Genomic DNA, 27126 nt, shown 5'->3' on the forward strand with positions numbered 1-27126 from the left:
ACTTCTGTGCATGAAGAAGAAACATTACTTTTGGCTAGAGCATGACTTTGTTGCTCCCCGCCATAATTTGGGACAGGGGTTGAGGTAGGTAGCTGCTGCGGGTTGTCTGGAAGTGGAGTAGGATGCATGGCTGTAACATGTCTGTCGCTACCGCATTCTGTGCACTTGATGACAACTTTACAGTCTTTAGCAAAGTGGTTATAAGAAGCACAGCACTTGTAGCATATTCCAAGTTTCTGGAGAATCTCCCTGCGCTCTTGTAAAGGCTTTGCCCTAAGCCCACGACATTTCTTAAGAGGGTGAGGCTTCTTGTGAATAGGACACTGACGATTAGGGTCTTTATCTCTGGCATCCACAATGCCTTGGTCAGTAGGCGAGGTTGTGGAGGGTGAGATGTCTGTCCTTTTAACAGATATTGCTCTAGTATAGTCTCTACGTTTAGCTGATGTGTTATCATACCTTGACGATGATGAGGATGAAGCAGGCAAGTTTGGTTCGCTGAAGCTGGGATCGTTTCTCGTCCAGGCTTGATCACTAATGAACCTGCAAAAGTATGAGAATGGAGGAAAGGATACGTTATAGTCTCTTTTGTACCTTGAGCCCTGTTGTGCCCATTTCTCTTGCAGGCCGTATGGCAGTTTAGACACCACTGGGTTGACACCATGAGCGGTGTCCAGGAAGCTTAGTCCAGATAGACGTGGGTCTGTCTTTGCCAACTCTAGCTCCATGAGGAGGTCACTTAGATCTTGGAGCCTGCGATAGTCTTTGTTTCCTATTTTTGGGAGGTTTTGCAGTCTCTTGAATAGAGCGCTCTCTATGGCTTCAGAGCTACCATAGGCTTGCTCAAGTCTTGCCCATGCAGCAACAAGACCTGCGTCTGGGTGGTCAACATGTACTGTTCTCAGTCTTTTAACACGATCTGCAGATTCTGGTCCCAGCCACTTTATGAGCAAATCAAGTTCTTCCTTAGTAGTAAGGTTGAGATCAGCAATAGCAGCCTTGAAGGTTGATCTCCAGGCCCTGTAGCTCTCTGGACAGTCGTCAAACCTTGAGAGGCTGGTGTTAATGAGCTCACGGCGAATCATATATCTGGCAAAGTCATTCAAGTCTGATCTCTCACTCTTTGGTGCCAAAGTAACTTGTGGAACCCCTTGGGTGTGAAAGTTCTCTGGTGATGTAGGGTGAGGTTTACCAGGGTAAAATGATGTTGCATGAGTGTTTAACTGTGGTGTAGTCTCTAAGGCTTGTGCTGGCTGTGGCTTGAGCTGCGACTTGTCACTGGAAGTCACCTTGTTGTTGGCAGGAGTTGATGTGGTTTGCTGCATAGATGTACTTGTGTTGTAGATTTGAAGAGGCTTAGGCATATGGAGCTGAGAGGTCTCTGTGTTGAGAGTCAGAACAGTGTAGGAGGTACAGGAGATGACTCTGTATCTTCGCAAATGTTATGCTTTTATACGTATTCACTGGTGCGTTCAACTGGATCCTCCAGTTCTGCTGGGATAAGGCAGTCTGAATTAGTACTTTGTCCCATTGCTTGTTCAAGGACTTTCAGCCTTGCTAGGGAAGCTGCTTCCTCCCCTTCCATCTGCAGAATCTTTATTTGGGAATCTGCCTCTGCTTGTTGAGAAGCCATTTGTGCTTGGAGAGCTTTGCTTTTAGCTTCCATCTCTGCTTGCTGAGCTATCATCTCTGCTTGCTGAGCTATCATCTCTGCTTGTTGAGCTTTGCTTTTAGCTTCCATCTCTGCTTGCTGAGCTATCATCTCTGCTTGCTGAGCTATCATCTCTGCTTGTTGAGCTTTGCTTTTAGCTTCCATCTCTGCTTGCTGAGCTATCATCTCTGCTTGCTGAGCCGTCATCTCTGCTTGTTGAGCTAAGCTTTTAGCTTCCATCTCTGCTTGCTGAGCTATCATCTCTGCTTGCTGGGCTGTCTTGCGTGCTTCTACCTCTGCTTCCTTTCTGGTAAAAGAGCTTTGCGCCTTTTTTGATTCAGCATCAGCGCGGGCCTCTATTAGCTTATCGCTTAACGTTGAACTTCTGGAGCGAGAGGATCTAGAAGAAAGTGCAGTGCGCTTGGTTGAGGTGGATCTGTGAGATCTGGTCTCCTGCAGTTGAGTAATGCAGAGTTCTGCTTTAAACTTAGCATTTTGCACTGCAAGATCCCTTTGTTGGTTTAATGCATCAGTCCTGGTCAGTTCTGCGGAAGAATCCTCTATATTAGAGTCCTGCAAGAAAGCTGAGTATTTTACAGACAGCCGCTGGTAGCGTTCATACGCAGCAGATAGGCGATTTATAGAGTCTCTTAATTCAGCTGGTTGATCATTAAAGTGTGACAAAACTGACATGCATTGTGAAGTTTGGTCCCAGAGATCTGACAGATTACTGGAGAACTCATCTCTAGTGGCTTCATAGTTTTCCCTGAGTTTCTGTGTCGGTTTTATTGTACGTTTGGGTTTTACGCTCTGTTCGGGAATGTCTGCAGAATCTGCTCCCTGTACGTCTGCTGGTTCAGAGGAATGATGTATCTGCGTTGGTTCGGCCATAAAGGAGTGTTCAGAGCCTTGTCTAGACATTTTTTACTGTTCTGCAAAAATTGGTACTGTCTCTTTAAGAAGACGAACAGCAGCTTAGACAGGTGGGGTAACACAGTTCAATGCAGAGAAACAGTTTTCAACATTCACATGAAGTGCAGTAAGCTTGTGCGACCATGTGCTTTGCAAGATGGCGGATGGCACTGAGCTTGATTGCAGATTAGGCACACAGATATACACAGCAGGCTGTAGGGATTCTATGCATCTTTTGACTATTCTGACTCAGATTGTTGTGATAGCGATTTATCCCTTGTGAGACCTCTCTGCCTAGCCTGTATAAGCAGATATAATCACCGTGGGCAATCCTTATCAGATAGCTTGAACTCACCAATACTGTGTTCATCCAGACGTTGCTTTATTCTGTACATGTGACAACAGGATACAGCAGAATGAATGGTTTCCAGTATTATGCGGTCAAAAGATGATACTTTCTGTAGCGTACTATGCAGAATACATGTGTCCCTGTTACATGTGGTCTGTTAGCTGCATCCATGACACAGGAAGTGCTGAACTCAAGAAGAAGGGAGGAGCTTCATATACAAAGGAACTGTGTCATAGATCTCAGGGAGGCAACATGAAAAACAAAGTGTATACCAAATAAGACCACTGGATGGCAGCATTACTAACTATAGAAATGTCCATAGAAAATGGTACAAAAAATAAACTATATGAATTCTCATGTACATTAACATAAATATTAACTGTGTAACAGCATAGTTATTAAAATGCCCCGTGTGCATGGAGCCTTAACCATTTCAATACCGGGCACTTTTACCCCTTCCTGCCCAGGCCATTTTTCACGTTTCAGCGCTCTCACACTTTGAATGACAATTGCGCGGTCATACAACACTGTACCCAAACTAAAATTTTGTCATTTTCTTCACACAACTAGAGCTTTATTTTGGTGGTATTTAATCACCGCTGGGGTTTTTATTTTTTGCTAAATTAATAAAAAAAGACCAAAAATTTTGAAAAAAAAAACACTTTTTCTTTGTTTCTGTTATAAAAGTTTACAAATAAATAATTGTTCTTCATAAATTTAGGCCGAGATGTATTCTGCTACATGTCTTTGGTGAAAATAACCCAAATTAGGATGTATTTTTTAGTTTGTAGGAAAGTTATAGAGTTCACAAACTATGGTATAGATCTGAATATTGATCAATCCTGAAGTACTGGCAGCCAATCTAATTTCTGTAGGTCCAGGAATGTCAGAACAGTACAGATATCCCCCAAATGACCCCTTTTTGCAGAGTTGACAGTCCGACGTACTTCATAAGAGGAATGGTGATTTTTTTTAAGTTGCATTTTTTTTGTCCTAACTTTTTGGAAAATGAAAAAATTTAAAAAATAATTTTAACTATTTTTTTTTTTTTTTTTTACATACTGTCACCAGTGTAGTACAGCGTCATCATATAACTGGCATGGCGGTGAACAGGGACACTGACTGGTGACAGTATGAAAAAAAAATATATATATATATATTTTTTCATTTTTTATTACTTTTTTTTTATTTTTTTTTAAGATTTTACTATGACTAAAGTAGTACAATGTTACCATAGTAACATTGTACTACTTTGGGGAAGTGATCAGTATTTTTTTATTTTTTTTTTTTACACAATTTGCTTATAGCAAAGAATTACTTTGCTATAAGCAAGCATTTACCTGAATGACATAGATTCATTCAGGGTTTTTTTTTTTTTTTTGTGCTTAGCTGTGATTTGGCCACCGCCAATCACATGACATGTGCATGTGACCTGCTGTGACAATTCACAGCGAGGCACTAGTATACAATGGATGGCATGAATGAAGCCATCCATTGTATAGAACTGTCATGTGACCTGCTGTGATTGGTCACAGCAGGTCACATGGTACCGGCAACGGGGGCCGGTACTCAGATCTGTCATCGGCCGTGTCTGAGGTACACGGCCGGTGACAGATTGCGCTGCTGCGCGGCTCTGCAACCGCGCATGTGCGGGAGGACACCAAATGGCGTACACCCCGGAAGGCTAAAGCATTTTTGCGGCCGCCAAACGGCTATAGGCCAGGCGGCTAATGGTTAATGTGAAATTTTTGTTTCAAAAGTAGATTTGGCAGAGGTATCATGGAGCGAGGCCTTTTAGTTAATGGTAATCTCCCTCAAAGTGACGTAGATGGCAAAACGATGAGAGCGGTTTTAAGTCCCCTGTGACAATTGTGCGCATAGAGACATAAACACTGACAGCCATCTTGTTGGGTCGCACCCATGTTGTCTCTTCTGTCCTCCCTCCTCCCTCCTCCCTCCTCCCTTTTGAATGGAATGTGAGTCTGTAAGTGAACTGAGTTCAAAAGTGCATATCATCCTAAATAAGCACAGCTAGATGAGCTCCATGGTTGTAAACCCCTAATTAGTCTGGTTCCAGGAGGTCTGCTTGAAAACCACTTTCCTCTGCCCCATCGTAAAACAATAACTCAGTCAGTCATCACCTGTTAGGCCATTAGGGCTAAAGCATGCCATAAAATGTACATTTCACAGGAGTCCTTTTTCATACAAATTCATAAACTTCTGCAGGAACTGGGCACACTGATTTCTTTTATTTCTCTGTTGTTTTATTGCTCTCTTTATTTCTTTGTTGCATCGTTTTCTGTAAATATTTTAATTGCACCATTTTGACCTTTTTAGTAATAAATCCTATTTTCTGAAAAGTGTTGAACTGTCTCTAAAGCTTTTAATGTAAACTAAAGAATCCCTGTCTCTGAAGAGTGCTACTGTATTTAATAATCCTCTGAATACATCTGTCTGCGGTGGCAGTGTGTGTTACAGACGCTTATAATAATATCATAGTGTTACTGCTAAGATTTGTGAGTTTCCTCCTTCCCTGTAAAAAGGTGGCGGCGGCAGTGTGAAGGGTTAATTGCGTAATTAACCTGACCCAGTAACAATCGCTCTCAGGCTGCTGGCACAGGGGTGGGCACACTGCAGCTCTCCAGCTGTTGTGGAACTACATTTCCCATGAGGTATTGCAACATTACAAAACTGACAGTTACAGCTATGACTTGCAGAGGCATGATGTAACTTGTAGTCCTGCAACAGCTGGAGAACCGCAGTTTGCCCACCCCTGTGCTGGCACATTGATTGTGGTCCTGCAAGCTGGAAAATCTTTGTGCAGGGCGCAGTTGAGAGTAGCATTGCTACGCAAGTGACATCGTGGTGTGAGATCAGCTGGTCCTTCGGTCACAAGTTGGTGAGAAGGGCTAGGGTCTGATGCTGTGCACCGTCACACCCCCCACCATCCAAAACGAGGAAATTTTTTTTGCCTTTTAGTTCTATTGTAAGTCTTAAGTTAGATGTTAAGGCTGGAGTAAGTTACTTTGTATAAAACTAGAACTATAGGCAGAACTTTTTTTTTTTTTTTCCTTTTTGGATAGAGTAAGGGAGGGTTATAACCCGTCAGTTTTAGTTTTTGCCATCTGTGTCCCATTGGGGAGATTTCCCTTCACTTCCTGTCCCATAGCCAAAACGGGAAGTGAGAGGAAATCCCTGCAAACTGAGGGAATCACTACGGGCCCCCCCGGTCACCAGAACTAGTGTCTCCATTAGAAGATTTCCCCTCTATTGCTTTTCTGGAGACAGCTCAAAATTTGGCATTTTCTTTTACTTTAATTTTTCAATGATAATGGCAAGCAGGACAAATGGAGAGGGTGAATCTCCCTAATATGGGCACAGATGGCGAGAAAAACTTAAAAAAAAAAAAAGTTTTGCCTTTTAAGTTGTATTTTAAGTTTGTTTGTTGTAAGGAGATGGCCATCCAGAACAGGGATAGTGGTCACGCTAAGGCAGAGCAGGGATAGTTATTGCAAATGCTCTTCACTGGCATCTCCCTTAGCAGCTATTTGACAGTTTCTCGATTCCAGGGCCACACACCTGGTATATTTCAACGTGTGTGTGTGTGTGTATCTATCTATCTATTCGTATTTTTCGCTCCATAAGACGCACCTAGGTTTTAGAGGTGAAAAACAAGAAAAAAAATATTGTGAACCAATGGACTGCAGACATAGTACTGAAAATGACCAGAGACTGCGGACACAGTACATGGGATGACCTGAGACTGCGGACACAGTACAGGGGATGACCTGAGACTGCGGACACAGTACAGGGGATGACCTGAGACTGCGGACACAGTACAGGGGATGACCAGAGACTGCGGACATAGTACAGAAAATGACCAGAGACTGCGGACACAGTACATGGGATGACCTGAGACTGCGGACACAGTACAGGGGATGACCTGAGACTGCGGACACAGTACAGGGGATGACCTGAGACTGCGGACACAGTACAGGGGATGACCTGAGACTGCGGACACAGTACAGGGGATGACCTGAGACTGCGGACACAGTACAGGGGATGACCTGAGACTGCGGACACAGTACAGGGGATGACCTGAGACTGCGGACACAGTACAGGGGATGACCTGAGACTGCGGACACAGTACAGGGGATGACCTGAGACTGCGGACACAGTACAGGGGATGACCTGAGACTGCGGACACAGTACAGGGGATGACCTGAGACTGCGGACACAGTACAGGGGATGACCTGAGACTGCGGACACAGTACAGGGGATGACCTGAGACTGCGGACACAGTACAGGGGATGACCTGAGACTGCGGACACAGTACAGGGGATGACCAGAGACTGCGGACACAGTACAGGGGATGACCTGAGACTGCGGACACAGTACAGGGGATGACCAGAGACTGCGGACACAGTACAGGGGATGACCTGAGACTGCGGACACAGTACAGGGGATGACCTGAGACTGCGGACACAGTACAGGGGATGACCAGAGACTGCGGACACAGTACAGGGGATGACCAGAGACTGCGGACACAGTACAGGGGATGACCAGAGACTGCGGACACAGTACAGGGGATGACCAGAGACTGCGGACACAGTACAGGGGATGACCAGAGACTGCGGACACAGTACAGGGATGACCAGAGACTTCTGACACAGTAGAGAATATGGCCAAAATTGTAGTATTTCAAGTATATGTCAATATATTTGGGAAGAATATTATAAAAATATATTTCAAATCTGGTTTTCTTCCATATGGGACAAACTTCAACTATTTGGCGACTTCTTATCCACCAACTTCCACAACCCCTGGTTACTCGGGTCTCTGGACTGTGAGATACCACTCATCAGACATTCTCTCTCTTCTCTTGGGAAATTCACAAAGCAGGCCACACAGATAACTCCTTAAAAGCGGACCCTCTGAGAAAAATTGAAGTTCCACCTTACTGCCATTCCCACCCCCTCGCAAACAGAATTGGCTTAAAAATACTAAGACTGACATAAAAAAGCTAAAAGAATACCTGCCCTAGTCCTGGTCTCAGCACTTGTAAGAGCTGCGGGTGAGGTGCCTCCTGGGAAAGCTGGGCTCTTGAAATCCTGCAAGAATGCACTCCTTCAATGGGCTGAATGGCAGCGCAAATGAAAATTCAATTGACTTGGGCTCCATTCTTCAGCTATGAAGTTATTTCTTGGAGCATGTGTATTCATGCGTTTTAAATTCTATCCATTCATTTATAAAGCTGACTTGTTTCTTTTTTTTTTTTCAGGCCACGTGTATTTATAAAATAGACAGTTTCCCTCATACTGAGAAGTTTGGAGACCCCTAGTCTAGGTGTTTAAAGCCCCATGTACTCGGGACACTTCTGAACGATGGAAACTGACTGCTGGAAAATGTAGGGTAAAAAACACCTGTTTTGCTGCGTTTGCATACTGCGTTTTTGCGCGTTTGCGTTTTTTTAAGATAACCTCAGGAGACCTTCCTAAATGCCCAGAATGCACTGAAAAACAGTAAACAATAAACTATTTCAGACATTTTGAGAGAAATGGAGAGAGCAGAAGCAGAGAGAGCAGTATGTGTTGAGATTAGCTGTCTTGTGTTTTTTTTTTTTTTTGTGGTGTTTGGATGTGTTCCAGCTCATTTCTGTGCAGAAATTATTGCAGCTGTGTCTAACATATTTTTCTTTCATGCGAAACCTCAAAGTATGGTGTACCGGGTCCATTTGAGTACCGGGAAAACGCTTTGCATGCATTATTCATGATGAAAAAGGCTCAGGACCGCATCTAGAAATGGAAGAATTAAAAACATTTTCCAAATGTTTATAAATGCAGTGAGCCTCGTTTACAAGCGTTTGGCGTTTGAAACATTGATAAAATCTACTAAAAAAAAAAAAAATTTAAACTGACATTTTAACGGGTGTGTAGACTTTTTATATCCACTGTATATTCGTTTCCCCAGTCATCTTCCAGGATAGCTACTCAAGAGAGAGGTTCTGTAGCAAACTGGCTCATCAGAGTTGGACGCGGAGTTCCTCTTTTCTATTGGAGGTATTCCTCGGTCCTTCATTCCCTACCCCCTCCCTTCCGGAGAGGCACAGTAACAGATGGTGTGGGTCAACCGCAGGTTAAGCTATCCTTATTTCAGTGCCGAGCAGTCTGCAAAAGTGTAGCCTTCCTCACCTAAGTCATGATAAGGCCAACATTCCTCAGAGAATTGGGAAGCAGTGACCCAAAAACTTGTGTAGGCTCACCCATCATAAAACAGATAAGGCAGTTTCTCCCAGGAATTGAAAGAGATTGTAACCTCACAAAACCGAACAGTTAAAGATGACAGAATGAAATGAATAGGTTTTTTCCCCTATGTTTCATGTCATGGATTATGACAGATGTTGGTTCTAATTCAGAGTTCACCCAACTGACCCCTCCCAAAACAGTGTAGTGGCCAGTATTCAGAGCCACCCCCCTTGCAGGGGGATTTGAAAAAAGACAGGCTGGCAAGCCTAAAGTTTAAGCAAAACACATCTCCTGATCTTAACATCGTAACAGCAGGAGATCAAAGACCCTTTCCGCTCTGGAACTTGGATCTGCTTACAAACCAAGGCGTATTGGCAAGTAACTTAACCCTGTAACTTCCTTCCTATTATCTCTTTGCTGTGTTGAGGGTCTTTATCTATATATAAATATATATGTTAGTTACATCTTTTTCTGTAAATATTTTATTGCACCTGTTTGACTCTTTTAGTAATAAATCTTTCTTTCTGAAAGTGTTAAACTGTTTCTAAGAGCTTACTTGCAATTCACGAATTCCTGCCTTTTGAAGAGACGCTACTGTTTGTTATAATCTCTGTATAACTGGCCTGCGGACCGTGTTATATAGATCAATATTTCAATCATTATAGTGTATATTTGGTAACGGGAGTTTCCCAGTCTCCGACAAAAGTGGTGGTGGCAGTAGAGGGTTAGTTGCGTAATTAACCCGACCCAGTAACAAGCGCATTCAGGCTGCAGGCACCGATTGTAGCTGGACAATCGCTGTGCAGGGTGCAGCTGGGTGTGGCCTTGTTACGTGTGTCACACTGCGGTTTTAGATCGGCCGGTCCTTCGGTCATGAGTTTGGTGAGGAGGTCTGGGGTCTGACGCCGCGGGCGTGATGTATTATTGTTGGTCGCGGTCGTGCGATTGTCGCATGTTGGTGGCGGCGATCGGGCGACCGTGACAGGTTCCTCCTACCTAAACCAGGGAACACATGATCCACATTAGTTTAATGTGTTTCCTCGGCCAGACAGGACACGTTGTTTTTTATTTTATCCTTACAGGCCTTTATCCTAGGGAGCAGGGGCCACTCGTTTGCAGTTGCCCAGGAGCAAGCACAGGGGTGCTGAGTGGAAATGCTGGCAAGCAAGCCTTTGGATTCTGGAGACCCCCTCCCCTCTTTGTATATTGTGTGTTGTTGCACATATCTTGTGCAGAAGACGAGATGCTGGTCCCGATTTGATAATGGAGTCAAGGGACTCCTTCCTCAAACCCATATTGTCCCAGTGATTGATGGTGCACTGCATCACAAATGTGACTTCAGGAGCTGTTTGTACAGAGAGGAGGATTGCAGAGCTAGAGGAATGAATAAAAAAAGTATTTATATTTATTTTATTATTACAGGTACTTTGTATAGCACCATCAATTTTTACACAGTGTTTTACATATGCATGTTATACATTCACATCAGTCCCTAACCCTCAAGGGGTGTACAACCTAAGGTCCCTAACTCGCATTCATACATACACATACTAGGGACAATTTAGACAGGATCCAATTAACCTACCAGCATGGCTTTGGAGTTTGGGAGGAAACCGGAGTACACGGAGAAAACTCACATGCCCAGGGAGAACATGCAAATATATATACTGTATATCTATCTATCTTCGTTTCTAACCACTTCACGCCCTTAGGAAGTACCTGTATATCCTCTTTTTGAAGTTGTTATACCAAGATCATAGCTGCCATTATTTTGGTATCAAAATTTTCAGCCTGTGATGGGCTTTCCTGCAGAAGTGGGGCTTTGTAGAAGCCTGATCACTTCTACAGGGAACGGAAGGCCCCCCCGACACTGTTTCTGGACTCTCTGGTGTAGTTGGGAAGTCCAGGACCACTAGCACCTGTCAGGTCTGGTAAACACGGGGAGGAGGGTACATCTGTCAGAATTGGTCTGGTCTTGAAGTGGTTAAACGTCTTCTCATGCTGTGTTTTATTGACAGAATGCGCAGTGGTGGTACATTACTTCCTTACTGCCCAGTACCTTTGGGCAGCATGGACTCTCGGCCTGTTCTTTCCTGGTTGCCTCATCCAAGCTCTCAGCTTTGCCTGGCTTCACTCCGATGGACATCCACGATGCCTCGCTCTGAGTCTGATCCACATCTTCCAGCTGGGCATCTTGAAGAGGTAAGAACTGACTGAACAACTCCAGTCAGGATTGAGTTCACTGCTAAACTTTGTCATGTCAAGTTTGGGTGTTTCTATTGTGAGAGCAAGCTGCAGCAGAACTATACTGACCGTTCCAAATCATTTCTTTGCAGCTGATTTACAGGTTAGTGGGTGTTGGCAAGTTCACTTCTCCATAAAATGCATTCTGTTTAATGAATGAATAGACACACAACACATAATAAATAGTGTTATAGTGGAGCTAAATGAATAATAAAGTGATGAATGAGTAAGTCAGAAGTGACGAAACGCGTCAGAGCTCGATGGTGCTGCGGCCGGAAGTGATGCAATGGCGTCAGATACCAACAAACCGGAGGTGGTGAGAGCACCTGGTCTATGATCACTTCAGGCTTATCCATGGTCAAATTATTTGGGCTTGTTTATACTAGTTTGCTTGTGAGTAATGTCCATTCACTAAACCATTGGGAGCGTCTTTCTGTTTGTTTTACATGGTACAGCTCGAGGTAGTGGAGTCTCTTTCTTATGCAATATATAAGCATCATCTATAATTGGGAAGTTTATCCCAGGAAGTTTGTTTGCCAACCATGAGAGTGAAAGGCAATTATCTGTGGTGAGTGTACATCAATGTGGGGGATCTCTGTGAAGCACTTGGTTATCAGTCTAAAGCATGTGGTGAAGGAGAATTGAGTTTATGGACTTTGGCTCACAATAATATTTTTTATGGACTTTGGATCACTTTAATTTAAGTATTTTCTGGCGTATAAGACTATGTTTTATACTTAAAAATATACCCCAAAAATTGGGGGTTGTCTTATACGCGGGGTATAAAATGTGAACCTTGAGTTTGTTTGGGTCAAGCTGGCTGGATATGTGTTAATACTATACATACAGTATACCAAGCTGAGCCAAGCTGGCTCAAAACAAATGTCCCTATGACAGATTAATATGTCAGCCCACTGGATGTGCGGTATATACAGTATACTGCGCTGAGCCAAGCGGTTTCAAAACGTACCGGTACGTCCCTACTGTAATCAGCCCGCTGGATGCGTGTATGTTTGGTAGCTGCGGCTACATACAGTATACGCTGGGCCAATCACGGCGAGCGATGTATTCTACTAATGAATACAAAGCCTGCTCGGATTGGCTGAGTCAGAGAGGTAGGCTGATGTCACAACCTCTTGTCTGGTCACCTGATCGGAGTCCCAGCGCCGGTTTGAGTGAAGAGGACAGATCGTGACAACGGCTGCAGAGTCTGGCCGATGACACCACCCATTGGCTTACTATGGGGCTTCTGTTGTCAGCTCTCCCTTTTCTGAACCTGGCACTGAGACACGATCATGTGACCGAACCAGAGTACCCTCAGAATAGGTAAGTGTAGACCTATTTCTTTTCATATTGTAGATAGTATAGGCTTTAAAGTGGGAGGGGTTTGACTGAACTTCCACTTTGAGGACTCATGCACACAAGTGTATATGGCTGTGCAATCTAAAATATGGCCTGGTGTTGTATACAGCCGCCGGTACAAATTAATTATGGGATACGACTGTAATTTGTGGCTGTACTCCACACCTGTGGGTCCCCGGTGCTGAAAAATGGCATTATTTAAATTTGTATGTTGTACCTTACCTGATGGTGGGCCCCCACTTCCAGGGTATTGTCAATCCATGGGTTTGTGTTTCAGGCATGTAGACTGTTTGCATTTAGCTCTGTGTGGAAGAGGTGATGAGGCATGTCATGCAAGAGACCTGGTGATGAAGCAAGGGGACCTGTCTCTTCTGCGGCTCATGGAAGCTCTTCTACAGGCCCTCCCCCAGTTATTACTTCAGACTTACATTTATATGACTCTGGAGCAGGCAGATATCTATGCAGGTAAGGTGTGTGACAGAAAATGGAAGAAATACAACTCTTCATGCTGGAGAGCAAAATTCTCTAATGCACTATTGAAAATTCCAGGTCTAAAGTGTATGTTTGCTCTAAATTTGTATTACTCCATGTATATGTATGTGATTCTAAGTTGGTGTGTTTTATTTGCTAGTTTTCTTAGCAATACCTGGTGATCCTGCCAGTTTCTCTTGCTGTTGCTGCAATCTGACCATGCTAAGCACAAAAGCAGATCCATGCTGGCGTGGTCAGTTTGCATGCAAGTCATTCCCTTTAGGAGTTACAGGATGCCGTTCTTTCACAAACAGCGTGCCTGTGAAGTCAATTACAGCCATACCCCAGCCCTGTTGTACTCTCTATCACTGTACAGGACACTGCATTGTATCCGGTACACTCTACTGTAGGGGTAGGCAACCTTTGACCAGTGGAGATCTACCTGATCAAAATGGAAGCGATCAAAGATCACTGGGGTTCAGCACCCTTTTTTTTTTTTTAAGAAATTAACTAGCAAGGACTAACTAAATAGTATGGAAAACTTAGAAAAAATATAAAACAAATGTCACTGTAAAAAAATTAAACTTGGCCTACTTTAAAAGTGGACAGTGTCCCTAAGGCAGTGGACTTTGTCAGTAGGGCAGTAGAGGGTGTCAGTAGTTTTTTTTTTTGTTTGTTTTGTTTTTTTTAAAGATTTTTTTACAATTTTATTTTTCATTATTTTTTACAATATTTTTTTTTTTTTTTAATCTGCCCTGTTGGGGTGGTTTTTGGTGAAATATCATGGGTCCAAACAGACCCTTGGGGGTTTATTTACTAAAGCTGGAGAGTGCAAAATCAGACTCACTTCTGCATAGAAACCAATCGGCTTCCAGGTTTCATTGCCAAAGCTTCATTGAACAAGCTGAGGCTAGAAGCTGATTGGTTTCTATGCAGAAGGGAGTCTGATTTTGGACTCCCCAACTTTAGTAAATAAACCCCTTGATGTCTCACTTTTGGGCCAGAAAAAGGAGATTAAGGACACAGCCCTCAATTTCCATCTCTGCAGCCTCATCTGTGTAGAATAAATGAACAGGAAGTGCTCTACACTGTCTCCCTGTTCATTCCCAAACCAGAGCATGGTAAGCGCAGTTTACTATACTTCCGTTAGGAATGAACACTGAGTAATCAGTACCGATCACTCTCTGTTAACATCAGATTATACTGCCGCCTACAGAAGGATTGGACATTTTGTACAAAAAACTGTAGGCCAGCCTGGAGCATAACTCCTCCTATTACCAGCATGCCTCACTTTTTTTGTAGTGATTTATAGTAGAATTTCTTGCTTCGATAAATGATTGATTTCTTTTCTGATCTATTTTTTCAATTGTAATAGCCTATAGTCGAGAACCCACTCAACTGATGTATCACTCACAAGGGGAGTGGATTTCAATCAATAGGATATGATTGTAATCTGCGATTATAAGTCATTAATTGCATCTCTGTTTCTACCATGTCATTTTATTGGGTGTTCGCTAACCTATAGTTACTATTGCAGTACTATTCCACAGAGCAGGTAAGTAGAACATCATTTTTATTTTAAGAAAAAAAAAAAACAACCACTTTAAAGCGCACAGGAGTGAATAGGCCCTCAGAATATCTTTGATAGTGAGGTCCAACTGTTTTGTGTTTATTCTGAACTATTTGACTCTTTTCTGTTTTTTTTTGTTTTTTCTTTGTTAGAATGTTTTGTAGAATGTTATTAATCATCTGATATTCTGAATTTTTGTTTCTCTTTTGTGTCTTTTCCAGCCAGCTGTTCCCTGGCTTGCCTCTTGTCTGTGTCTTGGGCATTAGTCTCCTTCAGTCACTTCCTGTGCCTTCTGAGACCTGGGCATCTATGTCTGCCATGGGCATCTGTGCTGTGCCAGCTCCTATGGAGGATGGGCATGGTCGGGACCCGTGTCATGGCCTTAGTAGTGTTTGCCAGAGAGTTTCATTTTTGGGTGTTTGCTGTGGGAGGTGAGAATTAATCTTAAACATTGTTTACTGTACACTTTACCTATAGTTTGTGATGAGTTCAAACAAACTTTTTATGTGAGAAGCATGGAGGCTGTCATTGATGAGCTCTCCTTCTAATAATGTTAGCATGCATGCCACCCCCTACTTTTCTTTTGCTAAAATGATTTGGGTTGTTAACCTGGAGTAAAGATTAGATTGAGACAACTGAATTTTTTAGCCTGCATACTTGTACTTTAGTACCTTTTCCCCCACCCCCCGAGTGCAGCCAACCTGGACAAACACTTGCCTTCCTCCTCAATCCAGACAGCCATTCCAGCAAAAACATCCCCATCAGGTTCTCCTTTTCGGTGCACATGTATACTACTGCCCCATTCTTTCCTGGGGGTAGACCGTTTTCATACAGTATAGCTTACATGTTAGAAAGTAGTTGGGCTGTAGCGCACATGCTCACTAAGAAGAAAACCTGTTTGGTGGAAAGACTGAGAGGTGCTGGGCATAGCTGCACTGCAAAGATCACTGGATCGAGAGGTAGGTTAAGTATTTAACAGGGCAGCATTTATAGGGTGGATGAGACTGATCAAAAGACAATTGTGCAAAAGATACAATTTTTTTCCTTTTTAAAATTTAACATTTGGGCTGTCTAACATATATTCATTAGCACAGTTTTATGTGGCAAAGAGATTTGTAAAAATGTATCTTTAGCGTATACTTCTGTTAAAGAGGAGCTCCAGGCTCCCCACAAAAAATTTTACATCAACCGCTACAAATACTGTAGCTTCTGACTTAAAACAAAGACACTTACCTGTCCAGGGGTCCAGTGCTGTCCTCACCCGGGCTAATTCTTCTCTAAGTTCCAGGTTCCCAGCGCCAGCATAGCAAAGAAGAGAAAACGGAAGTGAAGCCTTGCCATGAACTGAGCCAAAAGTGGGAGCGGGTACCTGCCAAAACTATTATCCAGGAAGGGTGCAAACAAGCTGAGCTTCTCCTTTTAGTTGGGCCTCTGCTTTAAGTAACAATGATGTTTAGACACGCTATATTCTTCTAGCCCTACTGGAGACCTTCAAAAGTTGAACATCATTAGAAGCCTATCCCTCCAATCCTTGCTTGTGATTACAGAATAAAAGTGATGGTGCTATTTGGCCAGGGTGTAAGAACCACAAAAGCTGCATACTGATTTCTTGTGCATCCACGGATTGCAGCCACACAGTGCTGCAGATCGGGTGACAGAGTGGGCCCAGTCAAAATCCTCTCCACAACTCTCTCATACTGGTTGTAGGACACTGTAACTGATTTTAGGTCTGCTAGAAGATCATCATTTGCAGCCCTCATATTTTTCCCATGACAGGTGAGCATTTCTTCAGCAGGGGAAAAATAAACTGAGCTTATTGTTAGAAGATCAGTCTACTTTAAAATAAAACTAGAAATGTCATCCAGAAAACGTAACTGTTCTAAAATCACATCCAAGAGGCCCATCACACTGCACTTGAGTCAGAATTTAGCCTTTTCTCACCTGACACGCCATTTTACAACTTCTTTTTAAAGCATAACTATAGCCAAGAGCAAAAATGTAATTTCTCTTACATTAAAGGAAGCAAAGTCTTAAACCTTTGGGTTATACTGGCATCTACAGAAGTATTGGACGCGGGAAAACAAAACAGACATTCTTGCTGAACAGGGTGCCCCCAGCTCACTCTCTGCTAATGGGTTGGCAACTGCTTGCAGCATGTTTACTGACTGTGCCAAGGTCTGCAGCCTAGAGTCATGCTATCTACTACTGGTAGTCTATTCCCTCATTAGAGTCCTCCATGGCCCTGTCGGGTGTCCCCTGTTCTTTCAGCTAAGCTATTTTTACAATTCTTTAAAACCTAAATTGCCTAATTTGCAGATAGATCGCAGAGCGTGCTCCCATGCCCTGTCCAGCAGATTTTGTATCTGACTTACCTGCAGTTTTGGCAGCAACTGAGCGGCGGCATAGAAGTAATTCACATTTTTGTTGCATGAGCTTAATCCCTGCAAAGTTAGTCTTCTGCTATTACTGCCAGGGTAAAGGGGACCATTTTGGCTCTTACTGATTCAATGCACACCATCATGAAGCTAGAGGAACAGCCTCTTGCTTAGAACAGTGCTGTTGGGTCAAAACCTTTAGAAGCCCTTTCCAGGGACTGTTTTCACTTTTAGGTCCTGTTCTGCACTCCATTCTGCCCATGACTTGACTTTGTCAAACCATACGTAACTGGACAAAATCCCTAAAAGGGATCCCAGATGTTCTCGTCAAGGTACCAGTCTCAAGAGTGCTCCTGTTCCCCAGCAGAAGAAGCCTAAGGAGCAGACTGCAAACCTATCTCCATCTGTGGAGTGTCCCCTCCCTGGACCTTGAAGTTTATTCATAATTCTTTATTTAAGGATATACAGTAAAACACAGTATCATGACATGACTCGCATGAACCATAAGCATTGTATGCTACAGGCAGGTTAAGGTTAGACATAGAAAATCAATATTATTAGGCAAAAATCTTGAATAGGGCATCACATCAACTAGAATGACTAGAACCTAAATGGTCTTGACCTCAGAGTAGAGGCTCTCCAACCACCTGCAAAGTTTGGCACTTCAAGTCTGCCAAATCCTAAGCCTTCCTTCGTATGATGATGTGCCCCCAATTTATGGAGTGTGAGGACATCTGTTGACCTCTGCAGATGCTAGGATGCAGGTTTACATTTGGGCCCAAACATTCCAGGTGGAATCCACTAGATCTATCCGTCTTTGCACTATGGAGACTTTCTAGCTTCTGTGGACATAAAAGATGCCTATCTATCCAGCACACCAACACTTTCTGCAGTTATCTGTAGAATCCCTAGATTACCAGTTTATGGTCCTGACATTCAGCCTGTTCTCTGCACCTCAGATGCTCACCAAGTTGCTGGTTGTAATGTCCACCCTGTCTCGTTGACGACTTCTTGTTAAGGGAGCATTTAGCAAGGGTGCTATCACGCAATGCAACCTTTACAAAGGTTTGGGGGGGGGGTCCTGAACCTTCAGAAATCGCTGCTCAAAATGGGTCCTAGACATATCTCAGACCAGGGTGTTTTTTTTTCCCAAGGAGAAGCTTTACACGGTCCTTTCTGAGGTTCAAATTCCTCCAACTAGAAGCTGCTTGATCCTTCAAAGCAATCCCCTGTGCCCAATTTTACTCCAGACCCCTGCAATGCATTCTGTCATTGATGCTTTGTGGCTTAGGAATCTGGTTGTGGAGTTAGAAAAGTCTTTCCTTTTTTTTCTTTTGAAAAGTTATCACAACAGATGCCAACTTAGGGCACATTGTTGGTTTAAGGGGCTTGGTTTTTTCAGAATTTTCATGTCCTGAAAATCATTTTGAAGTTACGAGCAAATTGACTGTCCCTTCAGCTTTGGACTATCCAGAATTCTTGCTTTGGCAAGAGAGGTAAAGTGGTTTCTGTCTTGGACAGGACCTTGCATTCAAGCCTTTTCAGATATGTACATTCCAGACGTAGGCAATTGGCAGGCTAATTTCCTCAACCCCTCGGTGTTTGGACCTAAGACATTACACTCCTAACCCAGAAGAATTCCGGGAACTTGGGGGCTGCTGGGTCTGGAGCTCAGTCCACCTAATTCAACAAGAAACTGAACAAATATGTATCTAGGCGCAGGGATCCACTGATGGAAGCAGTAGATGCCCTGGCATCTTCGTAGGGTCAGTACACCCTGATCTATGCCTTTCTTCCTTGCCTGTTCTGCAAGATAAAGATGGAAGGTGAACCTCACTGCTCTGAACTGGGCCAAGTGGATGTGGTAACTCACAGATCAGCATGTTAAGGCTTATGGTCTGAAGGATCGGAACCCTGCCCTTGCCTCCTTCCCCCAATTTGATGATTCATGTAGCGTTTACTTCTTGGAATCCCTCTGCTCTTGGCTCAGACAGGCAGGAGGGTATGCTTAGCTGAGAAAACCTTTTCTCCTGTCCTGAAGACTCCAGGGATGTATGACGACATTTGCCTAGGCATGGAAACCAGGAAATACCTGAAGAAATGTAAAAAAAAGGAGGTTTAAAACAAGTAAATATGACATACTTTCATAAACCTGGAGCCAATTAGACAATTAACAAATGATCAGAGCTACACAACAATAGTATATCTAAATGCTAATTATCAGAAAGAAAATGAACGCTTTTTTTGTTAGTTGTAATTTTTTAAATCGATATTAAGTTCAACAATCCCTGTTTAGACTTCCTTATATGTATATGGCCTTTGGGAGGGCCGGATTGCTTTGCACTGAGAGCCACCAATGATGTGCACTTTGCCTCACCTGCTTGGGTGAAGGGGGAAATATAAATATATATGTGTATGTGTGTATATATGTGTATGTGTGTATATATGTATATGTGTGTATATGTATGTGTGTGTGTGTGTGTGTATATATGTAATGTGTATATATATGTGTGTGTATATATATGTGTGTGTGTGTATATATGTGTGTGTGTGTGTGTGTGTGTGTGTGTGTATATATATATATATATTATTAGTGTGTGTATATGTGTTCTTGTTGCATATAGATGAAGATACCAATTTAATGTAAGGTTCATTTTTAGCACTCAAGGCACCTCAACAATTCGATTTGGTATACCCACAGACTTATTGCTGCACCTAAAGGAGTAGGTGTATCGTATGCACCACAGGTTGGAAAGAACACACATTTTAGCGTTCTCACTTCAAGAATTATGTATGGATATCTAGGGAGATATCTTTGATCAGCTGCTGGTTTTCGCATCAATTTAAATCCATAAGAGCGCTGATATAAAATGATTTTTCATTAATTTTGTATTGTATTTATCACTTTTGTCTTTGGATTAAGTTCTGCCTTTACAGGTAGGCCTTGTTTAGACCTGCAGTTGGAGGGGGCACAAAAATGCATAGTTGAATGGCATTTTTTGCCATATGCCAAATAGGGCCGTGGGCGCCAAACAATCAGCAGGCGGCCAGCCCTCCAAACACAAAACATTCAATTAAATAGGGAAGCGCTGCAGCCGCATGCAATGCACGCAGTTGCAGCGCGTTTGTTGGTAAAATAGGGTTAAAACAGGCGGTGAGGAGGCGTCGCATCACTTCTGCACCGCCGGTCTGTAGCCTCTGGAGTGCGATCCTTCAGAGGAGAGGGAGATATAGATGCATGTCTAAATCTACCATTAAGCTGTTTTGTTGCCTTTTTTTTCTATGTTTGCAGTGTACCTTTTTTAATTTTACACAACAGCCAGGTAAATTGTCTCTTGGTGTTGAGTTTGAAAAGATGTAGTAAGTGTCCCTGTGTGTTTGTGCAGGTGCTCACTGGTTGGTGATGTCTTTCTGGCTGGTGGCTCAGCAGACCGATGTAATCAGCAGGCCGTGTTACTGGAGACTCTTCAATATTCTCCTTGGAGCTGTCTATGTCTTCTGCTTTATTAATGTCAGGGATGGGCCCTCGCGGTATCGTGTTGCTATCTTTTATGTGGTAAGGCATTCCTGTGCTTTGTTTAACTCCCATACACCTAGTTTAAAATAATTTTTTACCTTTTTAAAAGACATAAGTGTGTGTAAACCTGAACGATGTACTCGTATTTACTTCCTTTTGCCGTGGTTAATATACTTTTGAAAGTGTTGTTTTGTTAGATGGAGGTGTGTTAGGTAAGAAACATACCTGTTGATCCTGCTAAAAATCTTGTGAGCTGGTAACATCTTGCACTGTTATCAGTTTACCTTGATTCCTATTTATCTCTGTGGACTACGAAGCACCCCCCCCCTCCCATATTGCAGACAAGGGGAGATGTACTGTAGTCCTGAATTGTCCTAATGGCAGGATAACCAGGTAAAAATAATATGGGTTGGGGGGGGGGCAAAGAAAAGAAAATGAAAGCAGCTGCCACACCGAAGGACTGGTAAACTGCAATGCAATATAATATATTTCTGTTCTTGGCTTGGATATGCTTTACAGAGATATTCGACTCAAAAGCAAACATTTATTATATTGCAGTTTGCCAATTCAAGATGTGGTGGCCACATTAGTTTTTTTTTTTTTGGCTTTCTTTTCTATTTTTACCTGGTGATCTGGCCAGTAATTGTGTTGTCTTTTCAAAGGAACAAGCTGTCCTGCAAAAGTAACAGTCAGAGGGTTGACACAAACCATTTACCATTGACAGGGGTGCTTACAATGATTAGCTTTTATTTATTCAAAGGGTGAAATAAACTGTTGCTTTAACTGCTGTGTTTGGATTTAATTTTAGTGTTTCAAAATCTTCTAGTACATATAACACTCCTTTCCCCTAGATAGACAATGCTGCCATCTAAAGGTGCCCCCTGTGCTCCTTCATCCAGAGTGGGGGAACTTTAATACGGTGGGGAGGGGGGGTGTTACTGGCCAGATCACCAGGGGAATACAGAGGGGGGAAAAAAGCCTTAAAAGGAAAACCACTGCATCTACCACATCTGATTGGTAACCTGCAATATAATATATTTTTTGGGGTTTAATACTTGAACTGCTTCACTGCTTCTCCACAGCACATGTAAGGCACAGTTTACATTTTAGATGTTTATTGTGATGAGGGGAAAATAAAATCTTGTTTGCAAAAATTTTGGTGCGATGTCTACCGAGCCTGTTTTTAGGGATGAATAGTAGAATATGTAAAACTAATCAAGCAAATGAGAAAGGCATTAATAGGCGACAAACTACGGTACCTGAAATGGTCAATAGGCAACGCTTTTAAAAGTTTTTATAGTTAATCAGTCTAGAGTTAGTTGTCAGTGATGGTCCTAGAATTAATTTTTTCTAAGCACAGTCTGTAGGAAGCTGTATGGATTGGATGGTGTCTGAATATATTTCATTCTTCTTCCTGTTCTATGTTTCTTTAGATAATGTTGCTGGAGAACTGCATTCTGCTGCTGCTGGCCACGGATTTCCTGCAGGGGGCAGTGTGGAGTAACGTGAAGCTGTCTGTGGCTGTCATGTCAGGATTCCTGATTGGTGAGTGAAGATTCGTCAGGGTCATAATTCATTTGCCTTGTTAGCGGCATAACAGCCTGACAGTCCTGCTTCAATGTGGCTCTTTGTTAAAGAGAACCGCAATCATTATCTTCATTTTCCGGAATTTCCCATGCTTTTGTATGTGAAATTGCTTTTAAATAGGCACAAAAATACAACACTAGTATTCTAGTTGGTTTCTCACATTTGCATTTCCATTTTTTTTCTTTTGCATGATTACTTTGGACATTCAGAGCAAAGTGACAGAGCCTCCTGATAGCTGCTCCAACCATTCACCCCAAACAATATAGTCCTCATGCACACAGGATGTTAAATAACTCTCCTAGAAGCCTTCCTTCTGGCAGCAGCATTTTTTGCAGGAAGAAAAACGCCTGACACTTGTAAAAGTATCTAATGCCTTTACAAGTGTTTAGGCGGCTTTACGGGCATCAAGCAGAAATACTGCTATGGGGCGTCATGGGTGCGCAAAATCACGTGTGTGTGTGTGTGTGTGTGTGTATATATGTGTGTGTGTGTGTGTGTGTATATGTATATATATGTGTGTGTGTATGTATATGTGTGTGTGTATGTATGTGTGTGTGTATATGTGTATGTGTGTATATATATATATATATATACATATATACCCGATTTTGCATTTCCAGGTAGGGGGCACGTGCAAGCTACCTGCGCCGCCATTGGTGGCCTCACCTGTTGCTAACCGGGTCCCGGCCGGTGGTTCCCTGCCAGCATCCTGAGATCACCATGTTTCACGGACGTGAGAGAGACCTGTATGTAAACGATACCGATTTCCCCTGTCATCTGCACACTGCTTTGTATGGCTCTGTATAGCAGAGCCATACAAAGCAGTGTGCTTATAGTGTAAAACACACACACCATTAACATACAAAGTAGTGTGCTTACAGTGTAAAGCGTGAACACAGTTAACCCTTTGATTACACCACATGTTAACCCCTTCCTGCCCAATGTACTGTCAGTGCTTTTTAATAGCACTGATCACTGTATTGGTGTCACTGGGGATGTCAGTGACAGTCAGTTTCCCCCAGTGTCAGAATGCCCACCGCAGTCCCTCTATAAGTTGCTGATCACCGCCATTACTGGTATAAAAAAAAAATAAATAAATAAAATTCCTGTGTCTATATACCACCACTTGTAGACACTATAACTTTCACATAAACCAATTAATTTACATGTATTGGGATTTTTTTTTTAGCAAAGACATGGAGCAGAATATATTTTGGCCTAAATTTTATGACTAAATTTTTTTCATTTTTTATTTTTATTTTTTTTACTGGACATGTTTTAATAGCAAAAGTCAAAAATATTGTTTATTTTCTCAAAGTTGGCGCTTTTTTTTTTTTTTTTGTGAAAAAATAACGCGAGGCAGTCAAATGCCTCCAAAAGAAAGCCCTATTTGTGGCAAAAAAGGACATAAATTTCATTTGAGTGCAGCGTTTCATGACCTCAAAAATTGTCCGTTAAAGTAACGCAGCGTCGTATCGTAAAAAAATGGCCAGGTCAGGAAGGGGGGTAAATCCTCTGGAGGGCAAGTACTTTAACATGCGTTTAGTCAAAACGCTGCTGCTCCTGGAAACACTGGCCCTGGGTTTTTTTTTTTCCCTGCCACTAAAATCTCCTAAAAGTCTGTGTGCATGGACACATAGGATAATATGGAGGGCTGTTTGCAAGCAGGAAAAAAAACAAACAAACAAACATACATCTGACGCCCCTATAAGTGGCTTGGAAAGGTCATATACCTGCCAGTTCTCGCTCTGACTGAGCCCTGGCTTTGTTGATTTTGCAGAGCGAGGCCTCCAGGTATGGGAGAACATGTGACCTCCCTCCTGTGGTGGTCCTCTAACCACTATAGCTATTTCAAGTCACCTGGAGGGGGGGTTTGATGTCCTCCACCCAGGCAAGCTCCACAACCAGGGTGGATGTCTACAGCAGGGAGTATTTTGTTTGGTGAGCTTGGCTTGCTTGGGGCTATCAGGAGGCATGATCCCTTTTCACTGAATGCATAGATGATTGTCTCTTTAACCACTTGACAACGGGGCTATAGCCGATTGACTGCTACAGCGTGGTTGTCCAGTTCTGGGAGGGCGTCATATGACGTCCTCCTGCACGCTCCCAGCGGCGTGCACCCGACGATCTCCGTGATTGCTGTGTCCTACAGATACAGCTGATCACGTGATGTGGTAAAAGGCTTATCACAACGGCCATTTCCCACATGATCAGCTATGTCCAATGACACAGCAGATCACCGGGTAAATGCAGTTGCCAGTTGTCAGCTGCACTTTCCTCACACTGTCACAGTGTGAGGAAAGTACTGCCGATAACCGGAAATTGTCAGAGAACAGATCGGCACTGATCGTCAGGGCACTGATGATCTGTGCAGCATCAGTGCCCATCAGTGCAGCCTCATCAATGCACATCAGTGAAGGAGAAAAATTACCTATTTGCAATATTTTTTAATAGAAACAAAGAAAAACTTTTTTTTTTTAATTTTTTGCTTTTTTTGTTTTATAGCGCAAAAAATAAAACACCCAGTGCCGATTAAATACCACCAAAAGAAAGCTATTTGTGTGAAAAAAATTTCATATGGATACACTGTTGTATGACCGCACAATTGTCATTCGAAGTGCGACAGCGCTGAAAGCTGAAAATTGGCCTGGACAGGAAGGGGGTATCTATGCCCGGTGGGCAAGTGGTTAAAGAGGACCTGTGGGTCTTTACGTAATTTTTTTTAGAGATACAAGCTTTTAGCCAATGCTATACTTGCAACACGTATGCCAAGTGCCCTGACAATTTACATGCTTGTTCCTGGACGCTGAACATAGCTTAGATGCTTTTAAGTTTTAAACGATAAACTTGCCTTTTGTAACAGGTTACACCCATAAATTCAGGATGTAACATGTAACGAAAGGACCAGCTGTCTCTGCTGTACGAGGTACGAGCTCACAGATACGCTGACAGGTCTGCAGGAGACCTGCATGGCACTTGCTGATGCAATGCTTTCCAGGCTCCCAAAACAAAAAATAGTAAATTCACATTTTTTTTTTAAACTGCAAATAAAATGTGCATTCATTATGTTTGTTAAAAGGAGAACTTATCCTTTTCATTTCTAAACTCTTCCAAGCATCTTTTGACCTGCTGTGGTGGCCACAGCTCTGTACACGCCTCCATATTCAGTAAGCGTTGGCGCACCTCCTGCTGGACTGGAGATTTCATGGGGCGCTGGCTTCTTCCCACCCTGTTATTTTTATATTCCAAGCAAAGGTGCCCAGTCTTTACGAGAAATTGTATTGAAATGGGTATGGATGCTGCCATTCCTTTCCATTTAAAAATCATGCCGCTCTTCTGACTTCTGTACTTTTTCTTATCTTCTATCTTAGAACATGCATTCAGATAAGCCGTCAGCAATTCATAAAAATAAGCAATTCTGACTCGTAATTACAGCATGTGTGGTTCAGGTCTGTAACTTGAAAATGTGGAAGCCAGGAACAGCCAGGCAAGCAGTATTTTCAGAAGAAGACCAAAAATGGGGCAGCCCATGTACTTCTCTCATGTAGGGTATCTTTTTCTTCCCTTGGATAAAATGATAAACCATCCTAGGCTGTATTATAAATAACTAAACCTTTTGGAATGAATGCACACCATGAACTATGCGGGCCTGAATTTGACCTTTCCTTGTATAAAGAAATATTTTGAATTTAAATACAGGAATGGTTAGAACACCTCGTGGTTTTATTTATTTATTTATTGGGGGGTTTTTTTCGGTTGTTTTTTGTTTTTTTTCTTCTTTACAATCAGTTTCCTAGTGCAATTTCTCTTTAATGTCCTGTCCTAGTCACAACAGGAAATGAGGAATATCCCTTTCAAAGTGAGGCACAATCCCTCTTAGATAGTTGTACTCAATGGGAGATTTGCCTTTTCCTTTATGTTCTGGTGACAGCTGCAAAATTTTGGGTATTCCATCACTTGGTGGTCACCAGAACAAATGGTGGGGTAACATTCCTCCAAAAAATCTTGTGAACTGATAACTCTGCCTGTGCTGTTTTCTTAATTAGCAGTGTTCCCAGCTATTTCTGAGGACTAGAGAACAACTCTCCATATGCTTTGCAGAAGAGGGGGAGGTGTTTTTGTATTCCTGTTCAAGGATGACAACACTGCTCCTCCAAAAATCCAGTACAGCAAGTGTTGTCACCCTAGGAAAAAAGTGCATTACTGGCAGAGTCAGCAGGCAAAAGTGGGGAGGGGAGACAAATGCAGCCATCACATCTAAGAACTGGTGAACTACAATCTCATTTTTATTCTTGGGTTTCGGTCATGTTAGCTTTGCTGACAATTTTTATACTGTTTGCAACTGACATTTAAAAACTCTGAAGGTTAGGGCTGCTGGCATCCCCAAAGTCATATGTAACACTGAAAGGGGGAATATGCTTTCCATCTTGGATCTCAAAGTTCTGAATGTTTGTTTACATTTGAGTCCAAAAATTCCCAATTTGAATCCACCAGATCTGTCTTCACCTCCTTCCACCAGAGACATTTTTTGGTTTAAGTGGACAAACGCTTGTTTGTGCTCATCTTTCCAGCAAATCAGCAATTTCTACTCTTTGCTGTAGGGCCCACTATGCTACCAGTTCATGGTCCTCCCCTTTGACCTTTGTTCTGCGCCTCTGGTTCTTCTGCATCTTGAGTCAGCGAACACTGTGACAGACAACATTGTCTCTAACTGTCCAGATATTAGAGGTTCAGGTCATTGCTGAACTTTAACAAACAGCTGCTTGTGTAGACTCATCACTTGAGGACCTTTTTGATCTAGTCCTGGTCATGTCTCAGCCTAGAGTTTCTTTTTCTCTGGTCT

General features: G+C 42.7%; 1 protein-coding gene across 1 annotated transcript; it reads left to right on the top strand.

Annotated features, from left to right (window-relative positions):
* Positions 1–9027: 9027 nt before the first annotated feature.
* LOC149455820 (XK-related protein 5-like) lies at positions 9028–22241 on the top strand (the record flags this gene model as incomplete). Its single annotated transcript, XM_089685871.1, has 6 exons — positions 9028–9067; positions 11176–11359; positions 13041–13228; positions 15026–15235; positions 20566–20735; positions 22130–22241. Coding segments are annotated over exons 1-6 (904 nt in total), but the record flags the coding sequence as incomplete, so codon positions are not given.
* Between the last annotated feature and the right edge of the window lie 4885 nt (positions 22242–27126).

This window comes from Staurois parvus, unplaced genomic scaffold (assembly GCF_062004578.1).
Source record: "Staurois parvus isolate SC_StPar_1 unplaced genomic scaffold, SC_StPar_1.0 ptg000388l, whole genome shotgun sequence".
NCBI classification, from domain to species: Eukaryota; Metazoa; Chordata; class Amphibia; order Anura; family Ranidae; genus Staurois; species Staurois parvus.